The sequence below is a fragment of the Heterodontus francisci genome, chromosome 7, assembly GCF_036365525.1.
Source record: "Heterodontus francisci isolate sHetFra1 chromosome 7, sHetFra1.hap1, whole genome shotgun sequence".
Classification (NCBI taxonomy): domain Eukaryota; kingdom Metazoa; phylum Chordata; class Chondrichthyes; order Heterodontiformes; family Heterodontidae; genus Heterodontus; species Heterodontus francisci.
The window spans coordinates 135,237,819-135,251,040 of NC_090377.1; the positions used below are offsets into that span (position 1 = coordinate 135,237,819).

At 42.9% G+C, this 13,222-nt stretch overlaps 1 protein-coding gene across 2 annotated transcripts in view; it reads left to right on the plus strand.

The window, feature by feature from the left end:
• ftcd (formimidoyltransferase cyclodeaminase) overlaps nucleotides 1–12,355 on the plus strand; it is an 85,035-nt gene extending 72,680 nt beyond the window's left edge. For both annotated transcript variants that reach the window (XM_068036214.1, XM_068036215.1), the window contains 4 exons: nucleotides 2,149–2,192; nucleotides 10,098–10,236; nucleotides 10,934–11,029; nucleotides 12,098–12,355. In XM_068036214.1, coding sequence (XP_067892315.1) covers nucleotides 2,149–2,192; nucleotides 10,098–10,236; nucleotides 10,934–11,029; nucleotides 12,098–12,196 — 378 coding nt within the window. In that variant the 3' untranslated portion in view covers nucleotides 12,197–12,355. The remainder of the gene's footprint in view (nucleotides 1–2,148; nucleotides 2,193–10,097; nucleotides 10,237–10,933; nucleotides 11,030–12,097) is intronic.
• The last annotated feature ends 867 nt before the right edge of the window (nucleotides 12,356–13,222 follow it).

The window sequence follows — 13,222 nt, forward strand, 5'->3', positions numbered from 1 at the left end:
CAACCTGCAAGTCTTTGGTGGTGGGAGGAAACCGGAGTACCCGGCGAAAACCCACGCAGACACAGGGAGAACTTGCAAACTCCACACAGGCAGTACCCATGTATGGTGACAGACAGGAAAGTGGAGTTGAGACCACAACCAGATCAGCCATGATCTTATCGAATGGCGGAGCAAGCTCGAAAGGCCGAATGGCCTACTCCTGCTCCTGGGTCCTATATTCCTATGTTCCTTTCTGTACACAAGTTACTGCCATCCCTTTAATACCATGAAGGTTGAGGGATAAATATTGGCCAGGACACCAGGAGAACTCCTCTACTCTTCTTTGAATAGTGCCTTAGCCAGTTTAACATCAATCTAAGAGGACAGATGGGGCCTTAGTTTAAAGTATTATTTGAGCGGTGGCTCTCCTGACTGTGTAGCGATCCCGCAGTACTAAGCTGAGCAGTGTCAGCCTAGATTATGTGTTCCAGTCTCTGGAGTAGAACTTGAACCTGCATCCTCCTGATTCGAAGGAGACAGTACTACCAACCGGTCCGGGATTCTTACCAAACTTCTGTTTCCTTCTGGAGCTTGAAACTTTTATCTGCAGTGCATTTTGAGTGACATCTGAAACCAGGCTCTTTTATTTCTTAATTATTCAAATTGTGGGAAGCCATCGAGTTGCATTTTAAGAACATAAGAATGCATGTGGTTCGATCCTCATCTGTGTTGAGCTCTTTCTGTGCTGTAAATTCTGTGTATCTCTATGATATAAAATGAGATGCAGCCTTCGTGCAAGCAGCAGGTTTCACAAAGATGCGTGCTGACAGTTACTAGATTGTTATGATCAGGTGAGGAGGAGTCGCAAGGCTCCCCTCTTGCCCTTCCTCCTGCCTGACCACATTCGGTTTTATCTTTCTTAAAACAGCTTACCACTTCAGTGAGTATTTTACCTTTTACCTTTGTTGTGATCATAAAAGAACCAATCGGACAGGTTTTCTTGAGTTTAAAGGAGAAAGATGAGTTTATTGTACTTAACAAAAATCTAAACCCGATCTAGATTAAGTAATAAAAGTATGCTAAACTTTCACTCACACATGCACCCGAGATTCATACGCACAAATAGAGTACAGAGTGATAAGAAATAGTTCGGTTTGGATTAGAGTCCAGAACAAGTAAAAATTAAGGTACGGTCTGTGGGGTCAGGTAATTCCAGTGTCTTCTGGCTGAAGTTGTGCTCTTGAAGTCTTTGGCTGGTAGATGTGCACTTTGTGATTTTCCCACCTAGTTCAGGGTTTTCTTGGAGACAGAATTGTAGGTGGCTTTCTTCCCCTGGGGTCTCTGTCTGTAGCAATCTGTAAACTTGGATGGTCCACAGTCGCAGACAGTTTTCAAACTTGTGATGTTATCTGGAGAGAGAGACACACACACATAGGGGTTCTGCCTAGTTAGCACATGAAGCCTGCTTCAAAGTCTCAGGAGCTTGTCTGCCGTGTGTAACAAAACTCCCAGTTTTACACAACCTGGGGAGACTGTCGCATGGTCCTCTCAATCCCCTTTGTTTTTAATGAAGTCCAAAGTCTAAAACTCAAACCTCGCTCAGGTGATATTGTCAATGTTTATGAATGCCTCAAGATGGCTTTGAATGTCCCGCTAACGAGGATGGTATGGATAACTTACTCAGTTAGCCAAAGGATTGTCCTGGATGGGATTCTTGTTAGACATGTGTCTCCAATCCGATGTCCTGGAATGTGAGGTATTTCAGATGCAAATTGTGGTGGTCATCTTGGCTGCCAGCTTTTTAAAACTTAACTGTTGGATCGCAACTCCTTTTTTTTTCATTAAAAGTTTAATGTGGGTTTCCAACCGATGAGTTAAAAATCCTCATTTGGTATAGCAGGCTTTCTTGACAAGATGTAACCAGGAGCTGAAACAGGAAGGGACAGGGTCTGTTGAAGTTGCTTCAGCTTGATTGAACCTTTCAATGTTTTTTGAATCCTTAAAAATGTTGCAGGCCTTCCTCTGCTCAGTGAAGGGTTGGCTTTGCATTGTCTGTGGGCCCATGTTTCCTGTTTCCCCCTTATTCCTCAGTGCATTGTTTGTGTGTCTGTTGAAAGGAATGTGGTGCAATGATAAACTGAGCTTGTGATCTTTCAATGTTTCCTTCAGGCTGCCCTCAAGATGCCCAAACCGACCTCAGCAGAAAGAGAAAGGTATGTCATGTCCATGAGACTCCCAACCATTGTGATTGAGTCCAGTTTTCTGGATTCACTCTTCCTTGTTCTTGGCAAGGTCCGCACGCTGCCTGGGAAAAATCACCTCCCTTTATGATGCTTTGTTGCCATGTCATTGGAGGAAGGGTGCATGAGTTCTCTGCTCCCATTCAGCACAGTGCATCTTGTACATTACAGCTAACGGTAGAGCTGGCCTCATACCTGTAACACACCAGGAGCTGCTCCAGGTATTTGTTTAGTACTTTGTCCTACATTGAAAATGATCAGGGAAAGCGGGACTTCAGCAGCAGCTTCAGTTATTAAAGTAACAACAACTTGTATTTATATAGCACATTTAATGGAATAAAATGTCCCAAGACACCTCACAGGAACATTATCAAACAAAATTCGAGCCACATAAGGAGATATTAAGGTAGATGACCAAAGGCTTGCTCAAAGACTTAGCTTTTAAGGAGCGTCTTAAAAGAGGAGAGAGAGGTGGACAGATTTAGAGAGGGAATTCCAGCGCTTAGGCCTTAAACAGCTAAAGGCATGGCTGCCAAGGATGGAGCAGTGAAAATTGGGAATGCGCAAGAGGCCAGAATTAGAGGAGCACAGAGATCTTGGAGGGTATTAGAGTTGAAGGAGTTTACAGAAATAGGGAGGGGCAAGACCATGGAGAGATTTGAAAACAGCAGCTCAAGTTCTTAAAGTAACAAGAAATTCAAACCCTCACACTAACAGAGAATTTTGTCTCGGAAGGATTCCTTATCAGTGCTGATGTTTGACTTAATGCAACTTTTAATCGAGCATTTCACTCTCTGGAACATATTGGGCAGGTCAATTTCAATTGGGCAACATTACAAGTATGTTTACTGATACAAAACTAAGGCTAGAAATTATTGTTCAACCATGCATCACGCTCATGAAAGGAACAGTTATGAACTGAAGTGCACTGGAGCAATTAGGAACTGTAAAAATGAACTGGTGAATCAAGCTCCAAAAGATGAGCACAGTTTGCTGCCGACAAGATGGTTAGGTTACCTCTCCTGTACTGCAAATATACATCATAACTGTTGGAGACTAAAACACATCATCACATCTGGACTAGTTCTAGAGAAGGTACATTAAAATGCTAAACAGTCTATTCAATGCTAAATGGCTCCTATCTTCAAGAATTGTGTTGACAAAGACCTTCACAGACAGGGCAATTGGGGTTGTAAAACCAAGATAATAAGTGGGAAATAACACCACTTTATCAAGCTAAACCACATTCCAACCACATTACAATGGCTCCATATCAAAGACATTGAACAGACACAGCAGGGGAAGAGCATCTATGGTCACCTGACCGAAACCCAGCCTGAAAACCGTTTTTCTTAACAAAAAAGAGATTTTTCTGAGAGAGAGAGAAAGCCAGCCAGTGAAGAAGCTGAGATATCCTTTCCAGCCAAGACTAAGACCCTGCCTTGAGCACCTTTAAACCACCGAGGCAGAGACTGTAAAAAGTGACCTTGAAAAATCCCCATTTGAGAAATTTTAACAAGATTGTCCACCGACTTTGCCTCAGTCTTAACCAAAGGAATCTGCAATACTTCATTGAACCAAGACAAGGAACATCAGGCCTGCAACATTGTTAAAAATTCCTCCTGGAAAACCAAGAAGGTTTCAAAGTGATTTTTTTTCTCACAACAATCAGACTGAAATGCATGCTATCCTCTAATCTCTATCTTTTGTTGTGTGTGTATGTGTATGCCTGTGTGAGTGGGTGAGGTTGTGAACATTTTGGGTATTGTTTTAATAAATAGTTACCTTTCTTTTTAAATCTATGAGAAAACCTGTCGTTTCTCTGAATATTTGACCCTTAAAACATTCAGGGACTAAAACAGTTTTTTTAAAACCATCTACGGTCAGTTGAGAGGTGAAAAGTGGAAGTTACCCACACCATTTCCCACTTGTCCGTATCACACGTTTATAGTTGTAGGGTTACATGAAGAGGGCAGAATCATGTGGAGCATAAACACCAGCATAGACCAAAACAGTCAGCTCTGTATTGTAGACTCAATATAATTCTATGAGATATAAGAGAGAAAGCAGTAGTACCATATTAGAAATGGAGCAGACTAAGAAAGACTACGAGGAATACAAAGACAGGTTTACAATGCATGTATGTTAACATACAAAGTGTGGTGAATAAGGTTGGTGAGCTACAAGCACAAATAGCTCTGTGGGTATATGATGTAGTGGCAATAACGGAAACGTGGCTTAAAAATAGTGAGGACTGGGCACTTAATATTCAACAAAACATTCAGAAAAGATAAGGAAGCCAGGAAGGGAGGTGGGTGGCAATGCTGATTAGGGAAGACATTGCAGTGTTGGGAAGACACTGTATTGTTAGAAAGAGAGGATGTCCCTGAGGGAGAAAAGATGCAATCCATTTGGTTAGAGATGAGAAGCAAAAAGGGAATTATCTCGCTACTGCGGATATTCTATAGGCTTCCAAATAGTGAGAGAGAAATAGAGGAGAAAATCTGCAGGGAAATCACTGAGACGTGCAAGAACTATAGAGTGGTGATATTGGGGGACTTTAATTACCAAGATACTGATTGGGATAATGTTAAATGGTAGAGAGAGGGAGGAATATCTGAAATGTGTAGGAGAACTTCCTTTATCAGTATCTTCTTGGTCCAACTAGAAAGGAGGCATTTCTGGATCTGGTGCTGGGGAATGGACCAAATGTCTGTGGGGAAAACACTTGGGGAAGAGTGATCTATGCATCATAAGGTTTAGACTAGTAATGGAGAAGAGGAAGGAACAATCTAAAGTAGAACTTCTAAATTGGAAGTGGGATAATTTCAATGGGATGAGAGGGGATCTAGCCAGGGCAAAATGGAACCAAAGATAACATGAAAAACAGTAATGGAATAATGGATGATCTTTAAAGAGGACATGTTTCAGGTATTGGTTAGATACATTCCAACAAGGGAGAAAGTTAAGGGAACCAAAGCCAGGGCTCCTTGGATGATGAGGGAGATAGAAATTTCGATGAAAAAAAAGGGTGTATGATGCATGTCAGGTGAATTCTTCAAGTGAGAGCCAGGTCAAATACAATAAGTTGAAAGGGAAATAAGACTGGCAGAAAGAGAATATGAGACTAGAATGGCAGTTAATGTAAAAGGGAACCCAAAAATCTTTTTCCGGCATGTAAATAGTAAGCGGTTAGTAAGAGGTGGGGTGGGGCCTAATAGTGTCAAAGAGGGTGATATATGCTTAGAGGCATAGGGCAAGGCTAGAATACTTAATCAGTACATTGTATTGGCATTTACGAAGGAAGCGGAAGCTGACAAAATATTGGTTGAAGCGAAGACGTTAGAGGTAATAGTTGTGGTGAAAATTGATAAGCAGGATATATTGGAAAGGCTGTCTATGTTTAGAGTGGATAAGTCACCTGGTCCAGATACTTGCATCCCAAGTTGCTAAAGAAAGTGGGGATGGAGATAACGGAAGCACTTGCCATGATCTTCTAATCTTCCCTGGATACAGGGAAGGTGCCAGAGGATTGGAGAGTGGCAAATGTGACACTGTTATTCAAGTAAGGGTGTAAGGACAGTCCTAGTAACTACAGGCCAGTTAGTTTAACATCAGTAGTGGGTAAGGTTTTAGAAACAATAATTGGGGGAAAAAAATCAACAGGCACTTGGAGAGGTTTGAATTAATTAAGGAGAGCCAGCACAGATTTGTAAAAGGCAGATCGTGTTTGACTAATCTAAATTTTTTGATGAATTAATAGAAAAAGTTGATGAAGGGAATGTGATGGAGATTGTCCATATGGATTTTAAAGAAAGCATTTGACAAGGTATCACATAAAAGGCTGGTTAACAAAATTGAGGCTCATGGAATAGGAGGGTCAGTGTCAGCTTGGGTAAAGAATTGGCTTAAGGACAGAAAACAGCAAGTTGTGATAAATGGTTATGTTTCAGACTGGTGGATGGCAGAAAGAGGCGTTCCCCAAGGTTCAGTGCTAGGACCACTAAATTTGCTGATGATGCCAAACTTGAAGGTGTGGCAGACACTGAGGATGATACAAGTCGACTGCAACAGGACATAGATAGTCTAGCAGAATGGGCAGGCAAGTGACAGATGGAATTCAATATAGAGAAGTGTGAGGTAATACATTTTAGAAGGGATAGGGATTTGCAATATAGACTTAATAGCACAGTTCTAAAGAGTGTATAGGGACAGAGGGACCTGGGGGTTCATGTGTACAGATTTTTGAAGGTGGCAGGACATATTGAGAGAGTAGTTTTCAAAACATATGGGTTCTTGGGATTCATAAATAAAGGTATTGAATACAAAATCAGGGAAGTTATGCTGAACCTTTATAAAGCTCTGTTTAGGCCACAACTAGAGTATTGCATCCAATTCTGGTCACTACACTTTAGGAAGGATGTGAGGGTCTGTGCGAGGGTGCAGGGGAGATTTACCAGAATAGTTCCACGGATGAGGCATTTTAGCTACAAGGTTAGGCTGGAGAAGCTGGGGTTGTTCTCCTTTGAGCAAAGGAGATTGAGGGGTGATTTGATAGAGGTGTACAAGATCATGACAGGTTTAGATAAGTTAGATATAGAAAAGCTGTTCCCAAAACTTTCAATCTGTGTTCCCTAGTCCTTGTAGCAGGACTAGGGGACACAGCCAGATTGAAAGTTTTGGGCAAAAGGTACGGGGGAGGTGGGAGGGCTGGGGGAAATGTAAAGAAGAACACTTTTACGCAGCGAACGGTAATGACCTGGAACTCGCTGCTTCCGAGGGTGTTGGAAGCGGAGACGATGAATGATTTCAAAAGGAAATTGGATGGGCACTTTAAGGAAATAAACTTGCAGGGCTAGGGCTATGGGGTTAGAGCAGGGGGCAATTGCTCTACTGAGAGCTGGCATGGCCTCTTTCTGTGCCGTTATGACTTAATGTAAATGTATCAAATTCTGGTCTCTGTTCATTTTAACACAAACTTCTTAGTCTATAGTCAGCTATAAATGATGCCTAAATCTTAGTGTTAGGAAAGAGATTTAACTTCCAGATAGGAGTCCAGAACCCCCAGGATCCACTCCACTTTCCAGATCCTATTACTAATAAAAAGGTGTAGCAGAGTGCAAATTGGCCGAGTTAAGAATTGGGAACAGAGAATACGGAGTTGATAGTTTAATGGAGGGAATTTTTCACTGCATTTGATGATAAGTAATTCAGGTCCATGAGAAATGCTCAGAACAGTGAGGAGGCCTCATTGCAAAGGGGATGAGTGCAAATCTCTGCATCGGCAGTCACTCAAATCTGCGAAGCACCTCACCTTCCTCAGTCCTCTTTCCTCATACCATCTTCAGGATTTTACAATGAGAGTGCCCTGATTTATTTCAGAATCCGTCTACTTTTTAAAAATAAAATTTTGATGATGCCTTGCACTATTGTCCTGGTCATGTCCTGCACGTTTGCTCTAGTAGTGTCCAGCACTTTTAATCTTGTGATGCGTTACGACCTCAGTGAGCCCATTAATGTTAAAAATATGAGGTATGAACCCCCAGACCAATTTAAAGAATTACACGACCAGATTTCACATTTTAAGACTTTTATTATAACAACTAAACTGAAAGAAATCCCTATTAACTAAATAGTATTTCATAAGTAGCTGATACCCCAAATTACGAAAAAAGGTATTTTCTTTACTTATTTACTTGAAAACCTCACACCACACTTCTACGTTACACAGTCCTTTTTAATGGTGAAATCTTTTGCGGTTAAAAGTCCCAAACTCCTCCCAGTTGCAATGGGTTGGATCTCCCGGACCTTTTCAAAAATCAGTGTCCTCTTCGCACTTCCGACCTGGACGTCTGGGAATAAGATGATTCCTCGTGGTCCTGCTGGTCTTTCACTTCTCCACAAGCTTCAACTTTCAAAACAAGTTCAAATCTTCACAGCCTTTTGCTGTATCAGGCTTCTGAGAGAGGTCTCTCTCTCTGTCTCTCTCAAGGCTGCCACCGCTGGTTATCTTCCTTACAGCCTGCTCTGAGCCTGTCTGCCTTCAGAAAATTGGTTAAATTTATCTGGACTCAAAAGCTTATTGTCCTGTTCCGATATGCAGAGTCCAGAAGTCTGGTTTCAAAGAGCCACCTGGGCCTTGCATTGTTCCCGGGTGTTAACAGTTGCTTGGTACTCATATATCAACCCACACCTGGTCAGGCAAATACTCCACCTCCCATATATGTTGAAGGAGAGACTTTGGAATAGATTGAGCACTTCCCATACCTTGGCAGATACCTCTCTCAAAAGGCCACCACAGACTAGGAGATCCAACACCGGATCAGCCGTGCCAGCTCAGCCTTCTACAAATTACGGCAGCGAGTGTTTGACAACAAAGACCTCCGTAAGTCAACAAAAGCAGAGCAGTTGTTGTCACCACACTCCTGTACTGCAGTGAGACCTGGACTGTGTATCAACAACACAAAGAGCGCAAGAGAAATTCCATCAGCAATGCCTCTGCCGCATCCTCCTGATGCAACGGGAGGACTGTCGAACAATCGCTAGTGTCCTTGAAGCCAGCTCCACAAGCAGTCAGGGCGGCACAGTGGTGCAGTGGTTAGCACTGCAGCCTCACAGCTCCAGGGACCTGGGTTCAATTCCGGGTACTGCCTGTGTGGAGTTTGCAAGTTCTCCCTGTGTCTGCGTGGGTTTCCTCCGGGTGCTCCGGTTTCCTCCCACATGCCAAAGACTTGCAGGTTGATAGGTAAATTGGCCATTAGCAATTGCCCCTAGTATAGGTAGGTGGTAGGGAAAAATATAGGGACAAATGGGGATGTGGTAGGAATATGAAATTAGTGTAGGATTAGTATAAACGGGTGATTGATGGTCGGCACAAACTCGGTGGGCCGAAGGGCCTGTTTCAGTGCTGTATTTCTAAACTAAACTAAACTAAAAGCTCCTGCAAAACCAACTTCGATGGATTGGACAATATGTTGGATGGCCAAAAACCATTTCCCCGCCAGGTCCTGTTTTCTCAACTTTCAAATGGCCAGCGTTCCAGGGGAGGACAACGAAAAATGCTTCAAAGACGCTCTGAAACTCTCTTTGAAGCACAACAGCATTGACATTGACATTGATGACTGGGAGGAACTTTCTACCAATCTTTCAACTTATCCATCAAGCTGCATCATGTTTTGAGTCTAAATGCCTTAGTGATGAAGCAGAGCGGCAGCAGAGAAGGAAAGAAAAGGAAGCAAATCCTGCACTCTAAATCCCACTAACCCGTGGGACGTCCTGCCCCACGTGCATAAAGATCTGTGTGTCGAGAATCGGCCTGTTCAGTGACCTGAAGACCCATGGCAGGACTTTGAGTGGACATCATCCTCAAATTGACCACCAACGACGACATTTGCATCTTCAGAACAACGGACTCCTTGTTTGTGACCCAAAAGTCTGGGAGGGTCAAACACATTTTTCTTCAGGTGTAAACCCTGCAGTCTCTGTTTTTTCACAAAAAACCCAAGATTTCTGTCTTGTCCTTTAGCAGGGTGGAGGTGAGGTCACCTGACCTTCCGACCCCTTCTTAAACTTTTAAAAATCACAGTTTTTAAAACATAATCAAGTTATAAAGTCCAGCGTTCATAACAGATATTATGTACTATTGTTCTTGTGGTGTCCTGCACTATTGTCCTTGTGGTGTCCTGCACTAGGGGCCTTTGTGGTGTCCTGCACTATTGCCCTTGTGGTGTCCTGCACTATGTCCTTGCTGAGGATGTAACAACCTCAGTCAGTAAAAGGAAGGTTCCCGTCTCATTGTGGCACTGGGAGGAAACTGACGTTTGACAAAATGTGCATCTTCACTTGTTCAAACCCTGCTCTTTTCATTTTCCTTTTCAGGCGAGAAGCTGCAATGCAGGATGGCTTGAAGAAAGCTGTCAGCGTCCCTCTGTCCTTAGCAGAGAAAGTAAACAGCCTCTGGCCGGTCCTAAGGGAGTTGGCGACATGTGGAAACCTCGCTTGCAAATCAGATCTGCAGGTAGACATAGTCATGGATGGGAATAAGAAGCCTTAAAATACAAGTGACATGTTGCATCTCAGGAGGTAGTGGATAGTTAGTTACTCATGCACACATTGTAGATTCAGTTATAAAACTTATTGAGAGAACCAGTTGTAACAGGTTTTGGCTAGTTTTCATAGAAGTTTGGTTAGGCAGCAGCAAATGTTGATCACTCACAGTATCTGATTGGAATCTTTTTCAGTGTTGGGAGCAGACCATCTATGAGCTGTTATAACAGCAGTGTTGTCACCCTGATCATTCTTCAAGAAGGATATAGATTTCCCAGACTGGTTTCCATTTAAGGCTGTAAAGCCTAATTAGATTTTCTAAGCCTGAGATCGGAAATTGATGGATATCTGGATACTAATGACATCAAGGGATATGAGGATGGTGCGGGAAAGTGGTGTTGAGGTAGATGATCAGTCATGATCTAATTGAATGGCGTAGCAGGCTCAACGGGCTGAATGGCCTGCTCCTGTTCCTATGTCCCTATCGAAGCGTGAACACTGGAATACATTTTGTGCTGCGTGTGTTCCCACTAGCCTCTCCTATGTTCAAACTTAAAACATTTAAAGAATGGGATGTGCTGGTAGCTGAGGGGGGAGGTGGGGTGGTGTATGTTAGATCTGCCTGCCACCTGGTCCTGCTCTGTTCTAAACTGTCTGTCTGTATCTAGGTTGCTGCTAAAGCCTTAGAGCTGGGAGTATTTGGGGCCCATTACAACATCATCATTAACCTCAAGGATATCAAAGAGGAGGAGTTCAACACCAAGGTATTGACTTAACAGAGGTCACAGGGCTGGGATTTGAACTGGACGGGGAGGGAAATGGTGAGGGGGCTAGTAACAGTCTTCAGGAGGCTTTAGACAGACTGGTGAAATGGGGAGACACATGGCAGATGACATGTGATGCAGAGAAGTGTGAAGTGTTGCATTTTGGTAGAATGAGTGATGCTAAACAATATAAATTAATGGTACAATTTGAAAGGGGGTACAGAACAGAGAAACCGAGTGATTTACATATACAAATTGTTATGGCCAGGTGAGGAGGGGTCTCAGGCTTCCCTCTCACCCTTCCTCTTATTTGACCGTGACAGGGTTTATTCCTTTTTACAAACAGTGGTGGTGCTTACCACCTCAGTGACTGTTTTATCTTCTTCCTTTAATGTGATTGCAAAAGAGCTAATCAGACAAGTTTTCTTGAGTTTAAACAAGCAAGAGGCAAGTTTATTATACTTAACACTCTAACCCGATTTAAAATATACTAAAAATACATGTTAATGCACACATTCACACAAGAATCACATGCACACAAGTAGATTACAGAGGGAAACAGATTTGGTGGTTGGATTAAAGTCCAGAATAAATGGAACTTAGATACAGCCTGTAAATCCAGTAGTCCTTGGCTGAAGCTGTATTATTGAAGTTCTCGCTGGTACACGTGCAATGTGGTTGACTTGCTTTGCTCAGAGTTTTCCTGAAGGCAGAATTGGTAGTTAATTCTCTTCCCCCGGTCACTGGCTGTAGCGGAACTGTAAGCTGGAAGGGTCTCCCAGTCGCAGATAGTTCTGTTCTTGATATTTTCTGGGGAGAGAGAGAGAGAGAGAGAGAGACAGGGGAGCAGCTGCCTTCTTCGCTGCTGCACATGCAGTTACTCCTTGTCTGCTGTCTGTGTCACAAAACCTCTAGTTTCTTCAAAGATGAACTCCTGCCGTGATGTCCTGCAGCTGAGATGATTGATCTCCAACAACCACAACCATCTTCCTTTCCGCTAGGTATTTTGCGCTGTGAATGACATTTTCTTACAGATTAGGAGTTAACTTTCTCTCTGCTTGTCCACAGGCTATACTGAGGGCCTTTGACCTCCTGGAAGAGGCTAAACGGAACACGGTGCAGGTTTTAGAGCTGATCAACAAGCGGGAAGAGTCTGGGAAAGAATGAGAAACTGGACTGCAGCAATAAGGAGCATGGCTTACAGCTATCTGCAGAAAACCCATAGAAGCGTTCTTCAGTAGCTGTGTTATACATTTGGGGAATGTTTCCACTCTAAGTATTGGTGTTTATCAGCAGGGGTGAATAAAAGATAACATTGCTAACAAAGTGTAAGAGTTTGTTTTGGTGAACGCAGAGGCTTTTGAGGCTGTGTTAACCTCACGTGTTCTGAGTGGAACAGACGGGAAAGGTTCCTGTCTTGCACCATATTTTGTTCCTTCCTTCCTTTCCTGAATGCTTTCTCTTCCTGGACCATAGTATCACAGGTGCCGATCATCCTTTAGTATCTTACCCAAGGGGCTAGTATTCATATATGTTTATGGAATCATTGAATAATATAGCACAGAAGGAGGCTATTCAGCCCATTGTGCCTGTGCTGGCTCTTTGAAAGAGCTGTCAAATTAGTCCCACTCCCCTCCCCTTTCCCCAGAGCCCTGCAAATATTTCCACTTCAATTCCCTTTGGAAAGTTATGATGGATCCTGCTTCCACCACCCTTTCAGGCAGTGCATTCCAGAGCATAACAACTCATGGTGTAAAAAGATTTCTCCTCAACTTGGCTCTTTTTCCAATTCCCTCAAATCTGTGTCCACTGGTTGTCACCCCTCCTGCCACCGGAAACAGTTATTGCTTATTTACGCTATTGAATGCCTTTATTAAATCTCCTCTTAACCTTCGCGAATCTAAGGAGAACAATCACAGCTTCTCTAATTTCTCCATGTAATTTAAATCCCCCATCCCTGGTATCATTCTAGTAAATCTCCTCTGCACCTTCTCCAAAGCCCTGACATTCTTCCGAAAGGGTGGTGCCCAGAATGGGACACGATGCTCCAGCTCGGTTCTAATGAGTGATGTATTATTATATATAGATTGCACATTATTTCATATTATTCAGCCTTGAATGTCAGCGTGTTCTTGACCACAAAGAGCCACCTTGCTTGATGATCATACACTCATGCACTTCCAGTGGAGTTTG